General features: G+C 36.8%; 1 protein-coding gene and 1 long non-coding RNA gene across 4 annotated transcripts; both read right to left on the bottom strand.

Annotated features, from left to right (window-relative positions):
• Positions 1-232: 232 nt before the first annotated feature.
• On the bottom strand, positions 233-4,829 carry LOC114821048 (uncharacterized). Of its 3 annotated transcripts, none has more exons than XM_029092815.2 (9): positions 4,682-4,829; positions 4,245-4,322; positions 3,521-3,585; positions 2,148-2,428; positions 1,678-1,916; positions 1,335-1,550; positions 1,122-1,220; positions 960-1,040; positions 233-858 (listed from the first exon to the last, which is right to left on the bottom strand). In XM_029092815.2, exons 4-6 carry the CDS (start codon positions 2,419-2,421, stop codon positions 1,479-1,481), a joined length of 585 nt encoding a protein of 194 aa, XP_028948648.1. In that variant the 5' UTR covers positions 2,422-2,428; positions 3,521-3,585; positions 4,245-4,322; positions 4,682-4,829; the 3' UTR covers positions 233-858; positions 960-1,040; positions 1,122-1,220; positions 1,335-1,478. The 3 variants fall into 3 exon arrangements, with proteins under 3 accessions (XP_028948648.1, XP_070672708.1, XP_070672710.1); XM_070816607.1 differs by having other exon boundaries at positions 2,148-2,421; positions 4,682-4,801; XM_070816609.1 differs by lacking the exons at positions 4,245-4,322; positions 4,682-4,829 and having other exon boundaries at positions 3,521-3,620.
• Positions 4,830-9,303: 4,474 nt separating this feature from the next.
• LOC139190459 (uncharacterized) lies at positions 9,304-10,118 on the bottom strand. Its single transcript, XR_011574693.1, has 2 exons — positions 9,984-10,118; positions 9,304-9,546 (listed from the first exon to the last, which is right to left on the bottom strand). It is a non-coding gene; the product is annotated as an uncharacterized lncRNA (long non-coding RNA).
• Between the last annotated feature and the right edge of the window lie 10,929 nt (positions 10,119-21,047).

The following is a 21,047-nucleotide window of genomic DNA, read 5'->3' as shown; positions in this document are numbered from 1 at the left end:
GTCGCGCAAGGCCACTTTGCACGACGTAGGTCCTGCGTCGCGCAAAGCCACTTTGCACAACGTAGGACCTGCGTCGTGCAAAGTGGCCTTGCGTGAATCAAGACCTACGTCGAGCAAAATGGCCTTGCGTGACGCGACCTACGTTGCGCAAACCTTTTTTTTTTTTTTTTAATGTTTTGGTCAAAACTAATTTTTTGATAAATATTGTAATTAAATTGTAAATAATAATTAATTAACCAAGTAAAAGTATTTAATTATAAAATATATAAAAATGTATACATACAAGATGTCCAAACAAAAAAGAAAAAACTACAAGTGAACTAGGTTTAAAACATCAAGTTTCTGAGTATCGGGAGGGTGAGGTGGCTCTGAGGTCGAAGGTGGATCAAGATGAGCTGGTAGCGAGACTTGTAGGCCTGCCGTCTGTATGGCTCGTACAAGGTCTCTCACCGTCTCAGCATAGGTCCTCACCTCCTCGCTCTGGACCCTCAGTTGCGCTTTCATCTGCTCGTCCTGGGCTCTCATCTGCTCCTTCATCTGCTCGCCTTGGGCCTTCATCTGCTTGCCCTGGGCCCTCATCTGCTCTTCCTGGATCGCAAGCTTACCCCTTAAGGTTGTCACTTCATCCATCAATGATGTGTTCAATCTGGAAGAAGAGGTACCCGTCTCATGAACCCATGATTTCCCCATACCCCGAACAACCTGACCATGACGACGACCAAGGTTCTAATCCAGGACTTCAGTCATGATCTGAAAACCTACATCCTCTGGTACCATGACGTCTTCGATCGAAGTCTCCGAGGGAAGCTGCGATGCTGCTTCTTGGAGAACAACAGTGCTCTTTTCCACCATAGTATCCTGTAATAATAAAGAAAAAACATATAATGTTTAATAACAAAATATAAATAATATTTGAACGATTCATACATATAAGAATAATAATAATTACATATACTTACATAAAACTGCTCAACGATTTCATTACCAGGTCGAACGTAAACATCCTTGAACATGTCGATCTCTGGGAACTTAGAACCCTCCTGAAGAAAAAAAACATTAAGAAAATTTTATTAATAATAATAAATAAATTGTATAAAATTTCAAAGTTAATATAGTATTACCTGACGTCGTTCCTCAAGCCTATACGAAAAGGGCTTCGAACCAGAATGGTGGAGAAGTGTCTTTGACTCCCGAGCTATCTGGCCAACAACATATTTCTTCTGTTAAACACACAATATACATGTTAGTACGACTATTTGAAATAAATTAATAAAAAAAGCTTTAAAAAATAACTAAAACAATAATAAATTATTATTAAAATATTATGCACATACCACAAAGTTTGGGTCCGTAAAATGCTTGCAGAGCCACTCCCAATCCTTTGGCCGGTCATTCAATTCGCTTGGAACATGTAAGCGAGCAATCTCTAGATTATCCCATTTCTAAAAATGATTGTGAAAATTATTCTTCCAACTTTTTTACCGGCTTGCTAAGATCCCCTCTAAGTAGGCCATGACCTCGGGGGATGCGTCATCAAGATCATAAATGAACTACGAATATGAAAAATAATAAAATAATAGTAAGAAATTTAATAATATTAAAGATAATATATTTTGGTTTTTAATATATGTAAACAAAATTAAAAAAATGATAAAGGCTAAAAATTAATATACTAACCGACAACTCGTGTCGCACCAGTTCCTTCTTGTCCTCGGGAATTTCTGCCCAAGACTGCCACTGAAAAGGACAATTGTCTCGAATAACAACACCACAGCTACTAACGATGAAGCTATGCTGCTGTGAGGTAGACGCTCCACGATGTCGCGGGTCATACACAATCTTGATCTTGGAGCCGGTCTGACGTACGATCTGTTTGTGCTTCAGCATTCGACTAGGCCCCCTGGTGTTTTTTTTAGCTGGCCAAAAATACTTAAATGGTGAAAACCCTAAGCTTAAATTTGTACAAAAATTTCGACACAACCTCCCATAATAGTATAGCATTTCCCAAAACCTTAAAACAATAAAATAACAGTAATTCACAACTTGCAACACATTTTCACAATCCAGCATATTTTTACCATCATAAAAATAATAGTTATAAAATGAAAAAAAAAATACAACGTAGTGAGAATTAGAAAAAAATGTACCTGGCCGAGAGGCCTCACCCTCGACTCTGGATGCCGAGGAAGTGTGATCAGAAGGCTCCGGCTCGCGGCGGCGCCGGTGAGGCCGTCGTGCACTGAGCGGTTGAACCGACACTGATGATGTCGATGAGACGGGTACCTGAGACGCCGTAGAAGTAGCCTCAGCAAGGGGTGTAGGCTCTTGAATCAATGGAGCACTCACGGGTGGAGCAGTAGATGCTGATAATGCGGAAGACGCATTGGTCACACTCCGACGACGAGTGATCAACTGCGACATCTATACACTTTTTGAACCATAAAAATATAACATTAGAAACTAATCCTTTCTTGCATTTGAACCGAATCACCACTTGGACTAATAAAAGTGAATATATTCTTGTGCCATGAAGTAAAGACACAGGAAAACCAAATGTACAAAAACACACTAGCAGTAATGCCCGCGCGATGCTACGGGTCATCAACAGTGACATCATTTTTTCAGCATGACATGATATTTTAATTACATAATAGAAAATAATAGAAGACAAAAATTGTAGAAAGGAAGTTAATCATAATAACTCTTCACCAAAACACTGCATTGAAATCCCTTGACTCTATATTTGATCCCTATAAGCGTTCAAACGCTAACCAAATCACTGAGCCACTCTTTTCCTTTCAGTGCAAAACAAAGGAAAAAAAAAGAAAAAACACCATTCAGTGCAAAGCTAATGAAAAAAAGAAAAAACACACAGACATTATCTTTTTACGTGTTTAAAAATGAGAAAAGAGGGCAAAACTCCTTCTACTAACGTACCTTATATTGTAAAAGCAATAGAGGGGTTGACATGGTTAAGTTTGATGAAGAATAATCAAAATAAGGTATTTTCAATCGTAACTTTATTATTTGAACCAATAAAAAGTGAAAGAGAAAAGAAAAAAGAAAAAAAAAGGCAAAACAGATTGCCTTTTTTGTGCCTCAAACAAAAACAAAAAAGAAACAAACTCTCTGTATTGAACACACACGATGCATACCCATGAATCCACTGCAATTATGTAAGATAATCAACATTTTTACTGCAAGTGTTCAGTTTATTGTAAAGCATAGAACTTATGGTGAACCAACATAATTGGCAGAATTTTAGTGTTATCTATTAAACACTATCAAAGCGGAATGAAATCCAACAACGAATACACAATACCAATAACAAAACGATGGCGTGTGAACACCATGTAATGTTATAGACAGTCACACTGAAAAAATCACCACATATAAGGCATACGTGAACGTTAAGACATAGCGGAATTCGACATAGGCTAAACCAACAGATAAAAAAACACAAAATATATCAGCCAAATAAAAAAAACCAACACTTTGTACAAAATGATAATAGCTTTACCTCCCTCCAAGAACAGTAATTGAACTACAGCCAATTGGGTCTGTTGGGTGGCAATGGTGATACCGCTGCGACACAGAGTGGTACAAAATTAACAAAAATCTCAGCAAGACGAACAACAAAAATCACAAATTACATAACTCCAATTCAGTCTTCATGTCATTCCATATAAAATAATACACCAATTCATTTCATACATCACTTGTTGGAGAGTTAATTTCAGGATAATTGATTAAAAAAGAACTTATTCTATAGCCGACTAAACAAATTAGAATACCACTGAGAATAAGCATGTGTCCTCACACACGAAACACTACAGAGAATAATTGTTTAAAAAAACAGAAACTGTGCTTGAGATTTTGCAATGGATTGCAGAATACATGATTTTCTTCCAACTACCCTCAACCGCAAACAGAGCCAAATAAAATTACAGAAAATTAAACATAAAAAAGAAAACCCAAAATTCCATGGAAAATTAGAAATCAACATGCAATTTGAGGGAAATGTTACATTGCAAGATCCGTAAAGCTCTCAACAGGAAAATGAACTAAGGGAAAGCTTAATCACACAAACAGGGTGATTACTGCATGCAACTTGGTTATTCATAGCCTAACTAATAGATAAACAGTCTTCAACAGCAACATAAGGTAATGAAGGGACATGCATTTCCGTGTAGAATTATTAAGATTAGTAGAGTACTCAGGGGAGATAATAACTAGGAACTTGCCTTCATCCAGAACAGGACCTAAAGACCCAGAAACACCATTTTCCAGCCAACCAAACAAGCAGGGCACAACAATTGCAGCTACAAAGTCAACCAAAATACATCAATATAAATAAAATTATTCCAAATCGTGAAAAATATAAACAAAAACCTAAATCCATATAATCAACATATACACTCCAAAATCAAAGAACCAGAACGCGCATTTGATATTGAAACAAGAAAAAGAGCTGAGCAACAGAAATTAGAGAGAACGAGATACAATTAGCGAAATGTAGCAAATAATTACCAACTAAACTGAGATTAAGCAAATAAAGCTTCAATTTTTATGTTTAAAGAGGAAGTGGGGGGCTCGAAGGCTTTTGGTTTTGTGGAGTGAGAGTGAATTTTGGACTGGTTAGAAGAACCCTAGATTCGGGGATCAGAGGGGAAGGCTTTACCTTTTATCTGCCGTGCGATGTGAAACCGGAAGATGTGAAACCGTGCGATGTGAAACCAGAAGATGTGATCGAGAGGGAAGAGAGAGATTTGTTTGCAGATGGGCGAGAGGGAAGAGATCGACGTTTTGTCCAATAAAAAAAATAATTTGGGAAAATTTAAAAAAAAAGCGCCTAATATTTACAATTGTACCGCCAAAATTTTAACACTTTGCGCGACGAAGGTATAGATTATGACGTCGCGCAAACATACTTTGCGTGACGCATTTGTTGAAGCGTCGCGCAAAGTATGTTTGCGTGACGTAGGAGGCGTCGCGCAAGTTATATTTTAAAAAAACATTTATTATAGAAAATGTGATTTCACTCGTTTGAAATTCATTTTTTTTACGTAAAACACAATAATATATATTTCTGAAAATAACCTAATGCGAACTACAATAATAAATTTAAAGTTACTTAATAAATATATATATCATTCAATTTTTTAAGTGTTATAACAAAATAAATAAATTTAAAGTTACTTAATAAATATATATATTATTGAACTTGATAGGATACGCATTCTACGAAACTAGTATCAACGATCGAACCGTCAAACTTGTTTGTATGTACTTCGAGATCGCATACGCCAAAAATCGCAAAAAACAAACATTCAGAGATCAAGTAACGGGACAAAACTTTTTCGACGGTTATAAACGAAAAATCATGATTTAACGGTTATTTTAACTCCGATTTTGATGATTTTTTTATAGCTACACTCCTTAATCCTATATGAATACAATAAACTAATTCAATCGTCAATTTAAAATATTGACACAAGTGGATACCACATTATCTTATGTTATACTTAATGACAATATAAATAAACTTCAAATGTTAGTGAATCTAATGTTTTGATGTGATACGAATTGTACGAAACTAGTTTGAACGATCTAACCGTCAAAGTTGTTTGTATATGCTTCGAGATCATGTACGCCAAAAATCGCAAAAAAAAAACATACAGAGATCAAGTAACGGGACAAAAATTTTCGACGATTATAAACGAAAAAGTACGATTTAATGGTTAATTTAACTCCGATTTTGATGATTTTTTACAGCTACACTCCTTAATCCTATATGAATACAATAAACTAATTTGATCATCAATTTAAAATATTGACACAAGTGGATACCACAATATCTTATGTTATACTTAATGACAATATAAATAAACTCCAAGTGTTAGTGAATCTAATGTTTTGATGTGATACGCATTGTACGAAACTAGTTTGAACGATCTAACCGTCAAAGTTGTTTGTATATGCTTCGAGATCATGTACGCCAAAAATTGCAAAAAACAAACATTCATATATCAAGGTTTGGGATGTTAATTAGACCATCTCCGATCAAAGGGAATTTGGTCAATATTAACCTTGAAATTGAACAAAATAATCTCCAACCAAAGAGCTTTTACAAATGGGCGTATTCGTGTTGGAAATATGTCCTGAAAGTCAATCTTTGGAAGAAACCTTTCAGGACAAATGAATGGATGTATAGATGACTCTTATACATCAAATGGCAAAGATACTAATTAGGACTATCTCAATGAACGATATATGTCCTAAATAGTGAATCCATGGACAATGGATCGATTGAAGAAGTAATCTAATGATGTTAGACTACATAGACCTTCTTCACATAATCATCATGTCCAAAAGGTTCCTGGTCATAGGATTGTCGGAGGGAAACTGACAATGCATAGACCGGTACATACTATGTCCGCTTCAATTGGAAGGATGGAAAGTCTCATCCCATTCGTGTAATGACACTAAGACAAGTATGTAGGTGCTCATTAAGGGAATGAGTTCACTGAACACAATCGAACGAGAGTACTTGCATGGAGGTCTACTCACATGTCAAGCAAGTAACTCTTATGGTTGGAATAATGTAAGTAGTCCTTTGACCTGAGGCATCGTCGTTGTCTTGTGGTTAAGTACTTGATCTTTGATTATGTCAAAGTCACCCCATTCGCGGGTGTCCACGGCATAGTTGGGGTTACGCCACTTAGTCATGAAGGCAAGTGAATGCGCAACAAGGAATCTCTAATCTTCGTTAAGAGAGGAAGAATACTCTAAGATATGATTCTGGAATCTTCGGCCGAAGTATCGAGCGTAATAAAGGAAAGCGTTCCTATACGACTCAATTGAATCATATAAGAAGGAGTAATCACATTAGGGGTTTGACATAATATATCCATACCTAATGATGTGATTGAGAGTATTGTTTTAGAGAAGGATCGAATTACATTGTAATTCCAACTGAATAGGTTCTCCGAACAAATTCTACATTAGCTTGGGTAGCCATGATATATGGTTAGATGTCACTCATGACTTGTGAGTTCTTCTAGATGATTAAATGTAGTAGTCAAAGAAGAAGGTGAATTAAAAGTAAGTTTTAATTCACTAAGTGATTGGATTAAATATAATCAATTGGATTGGTGCCAATCACCTCACTGCCTTGCTAATTAGAACCTAAAATGATTGTACACCGATACACTCTTGTAGTGATACCACTAATGGATGATGGGAATAATTAATTGGATTAATTAAGTGTTGTGATTAATTAGAAAGTCTAATGAAATCATAAAAGCGATATAAGATCGTTTTGGGCTTAAAGAAACGTTCGGGTTTAATTGGGCCCATTGGGCTTTTATTCAAGCATAGGATGATTGAAATAATAAAAGCCCAAAGCCCAAACCAAACACTAAAGGCCGGCCACTTAAAGGGAAAGGGAGAGAGTGAAAGTCAAGTTGTTGACTAGGTTTCTTTTTGTCTATATAAGGAACTTTATAGAGATAATTTGAAAGAGGGTTTTTGTGTGTTCAAAACAACTAAAGAGAAAAAGAAAATTACTCTCTCTTCAACACCAAAGGCCGGCCACCTTAAGGGTAATTTTAGCTAATCATCTTTTCACCCTTTTGGTCATTCCTCCATCCATCTCACTACACTAGTGGATGTGGATCTTTAGAGGTCTTCTACTTTGGAGACTAAAGGAGAACCAAAGGAGCACTCATACTAACAAAGTGGAGGAGGCAAGGAGGGAGGCTAGGCTCAAGGAGTTCAAGGAACAAAAGGCTTGGAGGTGGTCCATCCTTGGTCTAAAATCTAGATCAAGAGGTATAGATCTATTCCTACACTTTGTTCTTTACTTAAATGTTTTGATGCATCATATATAAACCTATGAACCTTGAAGGGGATTTGCATGACTATAGCTTTGATATTATTTGATAACATGCTTCCGTTGCTTTCGTATATAAATTTTGAATTGTATATGCATGCTAGTCATTAGAAATCCCACATGAATCTCATAGATTTCCCTTCAATTCGGGGCTCGAATCAGCCCCTAGAAGGCCTAAAAAGTGCCACCCCCAAGCAGTTAGGCATTTCTTTTTGAGCTTGTTAGTTATTGACATGGTGAAAAGGTACTTGGGCATACTAAAAAGTACGTGATAAAAATATAGAGAGAGTAAGATTTAGCCAATAAGATTGAAGACGGAAAATTTAAAGATTTTGTGTTATATACTTTATGTTGAATATACTTTGTGTGTGAAAATTTATAAAATTAGTTTGTTATTATTCCTTAAAAAATTATATTTTTGAGGCCTATGTAGCCCTCCATAGTTGGAGATTGCCTTAATTAGTAGTGTATCCGATTCAAGTTTTCGTTATTAGTAATACTGTTTAGTGCTTGGAGTAGAATGTTAGGAGGTTTGTGAAGGCCGGTCAAACAAAGGCATGGAATAAGAACCTCTTGAAGGAGGAAATAGAGGAGAGGCTAAGAGATTTGAGATGATGCTACTTGAAAGAGTAATATTTCGATGACGTGAAAAAGTTCTAATTGGTCATCAACAAGAGTCGAGCTTAACACATCTTACTTAAAACAAATATTTGCAAGTAGATTTCATATACCAGAATACATTCAACATAAATTATAAAACACAAAATCTTCAAAAACAAAATAAAGTATTTATTTTGTACTCATAAGCCAAAAAAAAAAACTTGCGCGACGTAGGTACATGCTTCGCGCAAAATAGCTTTGCGCGACGTAGATACACCTGCGTTGCGCAAAATATCTTTGTGCGACGCATGTACCTACGTCGCACAAGTTTTTTTTTTTTTTTTTTTGGGCTTATGACTACAAAATAAATACTTTATTTTGTTTTTGAAGATTTTGTGTTATATACTTTATTTTTAGAAGAAAATTATTTATAAATTTTATCTTAAATATTAATTAGTATGACAAACTACTTCAATTGAAATATTTTAGACTGAATAACTAGGATTCATTAGTACAATATTGTTAGTGTACTTGAAAGTAGTGTAATTAGATGCATTCATCAAACTTGTTTCTATTCATCAAGGAGATTGCTCACAGTTACACCATCCGTATGCCTAACCCTACTTGTCGTAAACAAAAGTTTACACTAATCTTGTTTGGATCTTGGGCAGCGTTTACGCGATTGACTGCCACGAGGAATCACATTTCGTGACCCTTCCCTACTTGCGCAAAAATTGACACTGATCTTATTTATCATATTGCTGACATCTTTCATAGAGGTGAAAGAAGAGAGAGTGGATTATAACGGATATAGAAAAAGGTGCATATATTCAACCAAATCATTAAAAGATACAGGGATTGTACAATTGAAATTCCATATTGCACCACAACAATCACAACTAACACAAGAAAAATTTGTACCGCTGATGTCCAGGGTAACATACACGTCGACTGATGACATTCATTAGAGCTGACATTTGAACTGTAAAGATTCAAGGTTGCACAGCCTTCAGAACTTTCTCATATACTTGCCTAGCAGACAAATCCTCTACCTGAAACAATCACCCAATGTTAAGGAAGAAACCCTAGCAAGATCAGTTAAATTAGTTTAAGCAGTTTCGGAGTTACATTGGCATATGTCACATATCCTTGAACAACTATATGGGGTTCTCTGCATACATCGCTTCTAAATTCATGCTGCCGTTACTTGTGGTTGCTATTATTTGTAAACAGTACCGTTACTTTGATAAGTTATCCTATCCTAAGTTTGAAAGAGTAGATGTATCATGTATTTGTGCATCAACAAACAAATTAGTGAATTGGGTCTAACATCAAAGTTAATGCATACAACATTGGAAAACTTCTTTTGACAAAAATGATATTGCTCTCACAGGGACAATTGAAACAGATTATGATCAACAACACCCAAGAAGCCACCCAATGAGCAATGAGAGAGCGAGAGAGAGATAGTAAAACTTGTTTTACTCACCACAAGGAGTTTTGATTTGTTGGATTGGACACGAACCGCTCAGCGAGAGAGATCTCAAAGGAGTTGCAGTGAGGGGCAATAAACGTTTGGGTGAAGATGATTGAAATGAAACCGCGATTTTCAGAGGGAAAAGAGAGGAGCGCAGGGATTGAAAACTCCGTGGGCTGAAAACATGAAGCCAAATCAGAAAGCCAAATAGTTGGGATAGTGCAGAAAATTTAAAAACAATGTGGAATAGGGAAATGTCGAAAAGAATATAAGGTGCAGAAACCAACATGGACATTTTAAACCAGAAACCAAAATACGACAAACATAAAGAAACCAAAATCAAACAAAACCAACATGGACATTTTAAACCAGAGCTCTTACAACATCACAGATGCATGACCAAGAGTGTATTCGACAACCTTTTCTCTGATCCTTTTCATCAGTTGGTCCTAAAGATTCTATTCTTTTAAATTCATCTTCTTTTTCGGTATCAACACACATTTATCACTTCATATGTCGAACACAAAACACCTAACATTTTGGGTGACAAATTAGAAGCAACTAATCAGAATTTGGGTACTGAGAATTAAATTACTCTTTATTCTTATAGTCCCAATGGAAATTACTCATTGATTCACAATATTAATCAAACTAAAATGCAAGAAAAGCAAAATCAACAATCCATATCAAAATTGAAGGAAAATTTGGTGAAAACATGTTCATTTAAGCAACATCTATAGCATGCAATTAACATTTAAAAGGCGGAATCATGCTTGTATGCACTTAAAACAAAACATTAACCATGAAATTCAAAGCCTAGTAGATTGGTGAACCAAGACTCAACTCAAAACAAAGTGAGTTGAGATTTATACCTTTGTAGATTCCTCTTTGCATAAGCAAAGGCTAATCACCCAAAGAGAGGGCCTTCATTCCTTGCTTCTTAGATCTATGGATTTGGATGGAAGAATATGTTTCTCCAAGTTCTCAAAATAGAGAACCTCTAAGTCTCCACACCAAGGTTAGATTTAAGTAGAAATGAGTGACCTAGAGGAAGTTGGATTGCTAGCTAATCTCCTCTAAGGTTGCCGGCCTCTTTAGAGAAAAATGAGAGCTTTGTGTTCTCATCCTTTCCCAAAAAAGAAACCCCTAAATGAATTTTGGCTATAAAGTCATATTTATACCTTAATTCATTGGAGTGGCAAACTTGTAAATAAGTCCAAAACCCACTCCATCTCTAAATGGCCGGCCATAGGGATTCATTGGACTATTTGGGCCTTTGTGAATCATTATTCATTAAGTTGTCATACAACTTAAGTCAATGGACTTGACGTTCGAAGCCCATTGGGCCTTAAGGTCCAAAACTATCCCGAGGTCTTTAACGAACTTATTCGTTTGATTAATTAACATATTAATTAATCCTTGCCATAAATAATTAAACCATTTAATTATTCTTACTCATCTCCGTTGTTTCTTCAATCTCTACCTTACACGGTGTACGATCCATTAGGTTCCTTTTAGCGAGGCAGTGGGCGATTAAAACTCTTTCAAATCGATTGTGAATTGAAACTTACTTTCAATTCTCCCTTTAGTGTTTATACACGTTTAGGGCTTCCACAAACCAAGAGTGACACCTAGCAGTATATCATGGTTACCCAAGCTAATCAGAAGAGGTGGAGAACCTATTCAGTTTAGGATTACAATGCAATACGGTCTTTCTCTAATACAATACTCTTGACCACATTGTTTGGTTTGATAGTTTATTCATGTCTACTATCCAATGTGATTCATGTACTTATATGATTACCTTGAATGTGATTTGGAACGACTTCCTAAATCTCATTCATACTTTGGCCAAATATTCTTAATCATATCATAGAGTATTCTCCCTCAAACGGTTTGAAGGTTAGAGATCCCTTGTTGCGCATTCACTTGCCTCCATGGCTAAGTGGCTTAACCCCAACGATGCCGTAGATACCCTCGAATGGAGTGACTTTGACATAATCAAAGATCAAGGACTTAACCATAAGACAACTATGATGCCTCAGGTCAAAGGACTACTTTGCATTATCCCAACCATGAGTTCTCATGTGACATGAGTACGAAAACTCTTCGTTGATCGTGTTCAGTGAACTCATTTCTTATTGAGCACCTACGTACTTGTCTTGGTATCAGTCACACCAATGACTCGAGACCAGTCACTCTCACTAAGAGAAGACATAGCACATACTGATCTTAACGGACTGTCAATGCCCAATTGGCAATCCTATGATCAGGAATGTTTAGGATATGTATACGAAAGAGAATGGTCTCATGAATCTAACTTCTTTAAATTGCATTCTCCTAATTACATATTCCTTGGACTTATCGTTTAAGCATATAACATTTATATGAGACGGCTTAAAACAATAATCTTTGCCCTTGATATTAAACTAGATTAGTTTAACATGTGAAATGTCCGTAAAGTATCATCATATGATTGGTTTTAGGGCACATTTCCAACAAAAATAATATGAAAAGATCCCAACAAACCAACCAAACAATGAACATGTAAAAAAAATTGCAAAGTTGGAGGGAAAGAAGCACCACAAAAAATACACATCCAATGCTTTTAATCTAAAGCTAGAAGTAGGAATAACTGAGTAAGTTAATGAAGGCAGAGCAGAGGGTAGGACGCAGAACATACCAAGAGACCAGTAGGGTTTAGAGATTATGGATGCACTGTTTAGTTTAGAGATTCGAACAGAGAAGATATGGTTTTACCTGGAGCAAAAACGGAGAAGATATGACGAGGATAACTGGAGCAAAAACGAAAGCTTTCCAAATCAGAAGCACAGTTCACAGATCAGAAGCACATTTCACAAACACATAATCAACATAAAAGTTTAAATTTTGACATTACTCCAGCAAACAGCACAAAGGCAATAAGCTATCTATCTTCAAAAGCCTCCCATCCCTGATTTAGAGACATCAGTCATCCAAAAATCTCAAAAACATTTTCCCATCTTGAAAAGACAAACAAATGCCACAATCACATATGAAGTTCAAACCTCAAACAAATAAATGGACAACATAACAAAGTTGCCAAAAAGTTTCCAGATCTACATTGTCATTATCAGGCAGGAAATTCACATTTGACGTGCAGCATCAAACCGAAATCATAAACAAAAGATAACAAAATTCACATGCAAAGATGATTTCAGTTACCAATAAAATACAAGCAGTTGTAACTAAGGCAACATTTCCCACTGCACCGAGCCCAAAACACAAATATTAGGCCTAATATTTTCAGTTACCAATTAAAATTGCTATTTGTGAAGAAGCTCACATTCCATAAGCATAAGCGAGGCTTTAAGAGCTGGACCAAAAGCAGACTCCACATTCATGTTGTCTTGAAACATAGACTCCACTACACTTCTTGATTCAGATAGATTAACAAGAAGATCATCTGGCAATGGAACAAATACATCATCCAGATCTGAGACCACTATCATTTGAGGCTGAGTCAAAGATGAATGCACATAAAACTCACAGGATCTCAGCACAAATGTTGGTAGTCGGACAAAAAAAAAAAGAAAAGAAAATAACAAATTATGTTAACACTTAAGCGTGATAACAGAAAACACATACCTTCAAAGCATGATCGGATGGTTTGGGCCACAACCTGCAAAGAGGTCATCCATAAATTTCAATAATTCCAACAGAGAGGTAAACGGACCTTTGGTAGTAGGTAATCAAAGATATAATAAAAATAACTCAAATGAAAAGAGATCACAACCTTCCATGAGACTAACATAAAACATAAAACTTACATGATATCTTTATCTTTATAGAATGGAGACGATCAAACAATTTTTTGGGAATATTAGTGTGGGTAGATGAGAAGCGGTGTTAAACCCTCAGCCTCCTGCTTTTGCCTTTACAAGTTTATATTAATCCTCATCCGAACTACAATAATAACTCTCGCTATCCTCACTACTATCATTTCCGGATTCCCATTCATCCTCATCTTCGTTTGCCTCTTTTGGTGCATTGTATTGAGGCAAATCACCAAGGTCAATTGATATTTCGAATTCGGGTACTCCAGGTATGTCAAACGGTTCTTGGACAATATTAGTATCTCGAAGTGTTTCTTCACCAATTTCTATCGAAGATGATAACTGTTGGTCAGCGACGTCGTCGTTGTCATCATGATCTAGTTCCGGAATATCATATAGCCCTCTTCGCTCAATCTTCTGAACAACTTTCCAACCATTGCTGGCTTTAGGGTCGTCTAGATAGAATATTTGTTTCGCCATAGTTGCCAAAATGTATGGGTCTTCATCGTACCAATGTCTCGTACTGTTTACTAATAGTAAACCATGATCTCGCTTAACACTTGTTCGGTTATGTGGGTTTGTATCAAACCAAATGCACTTAAACAGTATCACTTGACACCTGTCTTTGTAAAGAAATTGTACTACACTAGTTAGTTTGCCATAAAAATTAATGTCTTCACTGTTGCCTGCACCCGGGACATGAACACCACTATTTTGAGTGGACAACTTGTCATCACGTGTTGCCCCCAAGAACTTGATCCTGTTTACATGACAACCCGAGAACAATTCAACGTGAAGCGGTCTTCTCGCCAAGTTATATAATTCTTCATTGTAAGAGGGTGAATTCAATTCCTTCAATTTGTTCATCTAATATGACATATACAAAAAGTTAACATGTTAGTGTAACCAAATTTAAAGAAAGGCATGAACAAGTTGGAAAATATGCTCAATTCAAACCACATACAACTAACATGTGCGTGAAACCACGAAGGAAACAAGTCATGGTGTTTCTTGGCATATAAATGTGAAGGATATTCCCGCTTCATCAACTGTTCATGATCTTCAAGGTATGGCAAAGCCTCCTCACAATTGTTGAGTATGAACCAATGCGCTACCTCCATGTCATTTTTGGTAAACGATTCACCTTTTACAGGATCGCCAAATGGTCGCGCAATTTGGGCAAAAACAGACAGTTTCTCTTTTCTGACACCACCGTTATTATTGCGTTGAGGACGATTGAAAGCTGTCTCAACATCTTCAAGATACATTGCACAAAAAGTTAGTGACTCATATGCGACCCATGCCTCCACCAGTGATCCTTCGGGCTTTGCCCTGTTTCGAACACATTTTTTCAACTCACCAATATATCTACACAAATAAAAGGTATGCTACAAATTATTCAAAGTGTTCGTTGATCATGAATCTATTATATATATATATATATATATACACGCTTAATTAAGTACCTTTCTATTGGATACATCCATCGACAGTTCACTGGTCCGGCAAGCAATGCCTCATTTGGCAAGTGAATCATCACGTGAATCATACTTGTAAAGAAAGCTGGGGGAAATATCTGTTTGAATTTGCATAAGACGTTCACAATGTCGTCTTGCAATTGTTTAACATCCAACCTTCGCAAACACCTTGCAGTCAACTGCGAAAAAAATCTCGACAACAACACGATTGGTTTCACCACATCAAGAGGCAATAAGTGTCGAATACCAACCGGAAGAAGGCGTTAGGGTATCACATGACAATCATGACTCTTGATGTTTGAAAATTTACACCCCTTCACGTTCACGCAACGCGAGATATTGGAAGCGTACCCATCTGGAAACTTTACAGAAGAAATAAAGTTGAAAAACTCTTTCTTCCCATTCGGCTTAACTGTAAAAAAAGGTGGCCTTTCTTCAATGTACCACCGACTCTCTGCATCCATAAGGATGACCTAATGCCCATTCGTTCCAAATCAAGGCGAGCTTCGATCGTGTCCTTCGTTTTTCCTTCAATGTCTAGAATTGTCCCGACCAAAGTATCAAACACATTTTTCTCAATATGCATAACATCTAAGTTGTGTCTCACTTTTAACTTTGACCAATACGGGAGCTCAAATAACATACTCTTGTGCGTCCAGTTTAGATGTGTAGTTGGTCTGGGCTTACTGACTTTTTGGGCACTTTTTTGATCTTCAGGTAAATAATTCTCCCTTGGAAGCATCCTCTTGATAACTCCCAAAAAGTAATCAAAACACTTGTTTGACAAACGAAACTTGATCTTGCCATGCATCAACTCCACAATTGCTGAGAGCACCGAAAAGTTCTCGCAACCCGGATATAATTCTTGCTTGGCATTTTTCAATAGTTTTTCATAGTTTTTAAATTCCTCACTGTCCATGGTTGGACGACCGTCATCTCCCCCTTCCTCATTGGTGTTGCTTGAGGCGTATGGATAAACGTCATTTACAATATTCATAACTTGTTCACTAGAATCCACATTAGATTCAACAGTCTCCACTTGTGTCACGTATGAAAACGAAGCTTGGTCTAATCGTTCTCCATGATGATACCAAGTAGTATAGGTCTCTATCATCCCATTTCTTACTAAATGAAATCGAACATTTTCGAATGTCTCCCACATTGAGTTGTTACACCTTCTACATGGACATCGGATATGAGTTGAACCTGGGTTGTGTCTAGTTGCGAATTCAGTGAACTTATCTATTCCATCCAAGTACTCAACATCACATCTATTATGATTATGTATCCACTGTCTGTCCATTTTGTCTGCAATCCCAATAAAAGTACAAAAGTTACAACAACTTCAACTACTGTATTGTCACTTTATTCCTCCGGTAAGGGCCCTATCCCATTCAGGAATGCACATTTATGTGTCGTAATTTACGATTCCAATGGATTAAATTTCGACGTGGGCTAATTTCAGCAGCATCTCCTTACAGTTCTTCAAGTGCACGCCGTAGATACATAATATCCACCGTGTACTCGAAGAACAACAGGAATGTTACCAAAATTTCCACTATCGAAACCTAATCCGTGAACCGCAAACTACAACACATAACTATGCATTCCCAAACTGTCCATAAAATGGGACAATTCAAGAATTAATTGGACCGCAGTCATGCTTTCGCATCCATACACGAAATCCAACTAATTCTCAAACGGGAAACTAAGCTTTTCTTGAAAAAAGTGTACAAAGTTAAGTAGTATTAAATCACAATAATTACTAAAGCTAAATAAAATAGATAAAATTAATAAAGATCAATTACAAATTCAATCCCAAAAAACTCCAACATGACCAAAAAAGGGCATAGCACGCAGACAAAGGTACACAATAACAAGTATAAGGAATCTGAAGTTGCTCAAAAATTGGTGTTCATATGTGATCAGGGGAAATAATATAGCTATAGAAAATAGGTTAAAATGAAAACCAAACTCTTGACCGAAATTTTAGATCTTTACAATCTTCCTTAAAATTTTGCTTTTATTTTTTTATGCTAATTTTAAAAATTTCCTATCCATGAGGATTAAAAGCTCCTTTGCACCATTAATAGATTTAGTAAATCTTCATAGAGGGCATGATATGATATGTTATAAACTGTAAAGATGAAAGGATTGTTCATAAATTTCCAAAGAGTGTCCTATTTGTCTACCCTTCTTGTTTCATATATCGAACTAAACTAGTTACAAGACTGGTTGTAATAGTGTGCCATTCCAATATTTATAGCAAATATGTGGCTGAACTTTTTGATATTTATAGATAGAAACTTATCAATTTTTTCTTTTCTTTCTAAATATCTTTTATAATCCCTTTTAGTTTGGACTATATATTCACTTAATCAAGGTTATTTTTTCTAAAGTATCATTTTTTTTATCTCTTTTTAGTTCATTTTTTTTGTTCAAGCGATAGTGAAATGTAGATTTTCGTGTATTTACCCTCACGTTAGAGAAAGAGTCCCTTTGTGCTACACTGCCATCATCAATAGGAGACCAAATTTTTCAATATATTGGGTATTTACCAAACTGAGTATTTACCCTCAATCATATATGTATGATAAGAACAAAAAAGATCAATTTTTTCAATATATTGGGTAATATCAACCAAAATTTCAATACAATCATATATAAAAATGGATGAATAACATAGAGGTTTTTAAATCACCTCACTCAGTTAATGAGTTCAAGTATAATCAAAGCACAATCTAAACTTTCATCTGGTAGTTGGTACAATAGTTTCTTGGTCACAACTCCCAAAAACATTTAGTAATAAAAACAGATGAAAAGATTATATGGACAAGTGGAGATTCAGCAAATCCAATTTTCAAACACGTGAGAACAATGCAAATGAACAAAAGAATGGTTCAACATACTTCAATGTTCAATAGACGTTTTCGGGAATCAAGATCTTCTGGGGTGAATTCAGCCTGAATGAAGCAAAATACAAAAGCACATATCAGTACATCACATACAAACAAAGAACAGAGTTTCTAATGCGTGGACTTGTATATGTCGAATGCTAACATTACCACAGGACAAGTAGGTACTACCTTTTGATATGGCCGAATTTTCAGCAATTTGAACAAAGTGAGGAGAGGATACAATGAAGTATTAATGATAGGGGAAACATCTAGCCTCCATGCCGAGTGGTCACCCTCCGTAAAAATGGAATGGTGAATATAAAAACTGTAAAAATATTACAATTGAACACAATTAGCACACACAAAACTAAATAAGATAATTCCAAGGAATATGAGGACAGCTGGATAGGACCTCTACCTTACAAAACTGAATAAGATAATTCTAAGGAATGTGTGATCAGGCGACCATGGAGGTTTGCAGGTGAGGAAGAGGGGAAGGCAGCTATGGAGCTTTTGACTTGTATTAGAACACTGGAAAGAAAGATAAAAACGTAGATTTTTGTGTTGCCTTTGCGCGACGAAGCCAGGCGTCGCGCAAAGTTGGAAAAAAGTGGTAAAACAAGCTTGTTTGGCGCCAAACTCTTGCGCGACGCACAAGACGTTGCGCAAGTAGTCTTTGCACGACGGAACTTTGCGCGACGAAGGTACAACTATGTCGTGCAAAATAGTTTTGCGCGACGCACTCCTTCGTCGCGCAAAGTGCCGTCGTGCAAAGACTACTTGCGCAACGTCTTGTGCGTCGCGTCGCGCAAACATACTTTGCGCGACGAAATTTTCTGCGTGGCGCAAGTTTCCGTCGCGCAAACATGTTTTTGTACTAGTGAGTCCTGTCATGTTGTACCGGATTCTCAGCTATTTCTCTAGCAGACTTATTGTCACAATACAATTTCATCGCCTCATTTTGTTTAAAACCAAGACCCTAAAGCAATTTTCGTAGCCAAAGGATCTCACATACACCATGTGCCATACCCCTATACTTGGCTTCGGCAAAGGACCATGATACCACATTATGCTTCTTGCTTCGCCACGTAATCAAATTACCTCCAACAAATGTGAAATACCCAGATGTAGACCGTCTGTCAGTCACATCCCCTGCCCAATCAGCATCAGTAAATCTCTCAATCCTCATATGTCCATGATGTTCATACAAAATTCCTTTTCCCGGGGCATACTTTAAATATGCCAATATTCTCATTACTGCCACCATATGATCCACACTTGGTAAGTGCATACTAACCACACTTACGGCATATGCAATATCTGGATGAGTGTGAGACAAATAAATCAACCTCCTCACTAGCCATTGATATCTACCTTTGTCAACCTGCTCCTGATCTGGATAAATCTCCAATGTGATGGGAGTGTCCACATGTTTACATCCCAGCATGCATGTTTCCTTTAATAAATCCAAAACATATTTACGTTGAGACAAGAAAATACCTCTAGATGACCGGGCGACTTCCACTCCAAGGAAATATTTCAAATCTCCCAAATTCTTCATCTCAAATTCAGCGGCAAGGCTTTGTTCTAATTTCATCATCTCATCCGAATCATCACCCGTTATTATCATGCCATCCATATAAATAATTAAGTTCGTCACTTTACCACTTCTCAAATAATGTGTGATCAGAGTGACTTTGATAATACCCAATCCTCTTCATAACTTGAGTGAATCTACCAAACCATGCATGAGGTGATTGCTTAAACCTGTAAAGTGACTTTCGCAACCTACATACTCCGGGTTTCCCTCCAGCATTATACCCTGGAGGAAAATCCATACATACTTCTTCTTCCAGATGCCCATGAAGAAAAGCATTTTTTACATCAAACTGTTTCAGTGGCCAATTCAAATTTGCTGCTAAAGAAATAAGAACTCGTACTGTATTCATCTTCGCTACTGGAGAAAAATTTCTTGATAATCAACACCATAAGTTTGTGTATAACCCTTTGCTACTAACCTTGCTTTACACCTATCCACTGATCCATCTACCTTGTCTTTGATTGTAAAGACCCATTTACACCCAACCGATTTTTTTCCTTTGGGTAGCTCCGTTACCTTCCACGTATCATTATTATGTAGTGCCATCATTTTTTCATCCATTGCAGCGGCCCATTTAGGATCCTTCAAGGCCTCCTCAACTCGAGTTAATGCTTGGATTGCTTCCACTTTATTTACCCAGACTTGACGTTCTAGTGCAAGGTTCGAGCATGACACATAATTAGCTATTGGATACTTCACTTTCCCTTCAGAAGAAAACCTGTCAGGAGGAACACCACGATTTTGCCTTAGCGGCAACTTATACGTACTTATAATATTTTCTGGATCAGTTACATGAGCATCAGTTATACTTACCTTAAGAATATTAAGAGAAGACACATTGGGTGGCACTATTGTGCTCGAGAGAGAGGGGGTACGGGTTCAGTAGCTGTTGGTTCAACAAACTCCTGCCGATACTCTGCATCATACTTGGCAAATTGTTACCTAGAAACATCAACTGTTTCGGTGCTGCACATCTAAACAGTAGTCCAATTTTTGGCAGGTTGTTGCTGAGAGCCCTTACTGTTTTCATTGTCTTCATTCTCGGTAGTGTCTTGCCGAGGGCCTTCACAATTTTCGTTTTCAACACACACTCCCCCTGAGCTACATATTACATTGTCTAGTATCTCCAACCACTCAAGATTACCACTAGTATTCTCCTCCTGGTGATCAGAAGGTGATGGAATCGAAGCATAAAAATACTCGGATTCCGAGAAGGTAACATTCATGGTCACATACATGTGGCAAGTTTCAGGGTGGTAGCACTTATACCATTTCTGTTGGGGAGC

The sequence above is a fragment of the Malus domestica genome, chromosome 02, assembly GCF_042453785.1.
Source record: "Malus domestica chromosome 02, GDT2T_hap1".
Lineage (NCBI taxonomy): Eukaryota > Viridiplantae > Streptophyta > Magnoliopsida > Rosales > Rosaceae > Malus > Malus domestica.
Note: the sequence above shows the minus strand (reverse complement) of the source record. Positions and strands in the feature narration are given on the sequence as shown.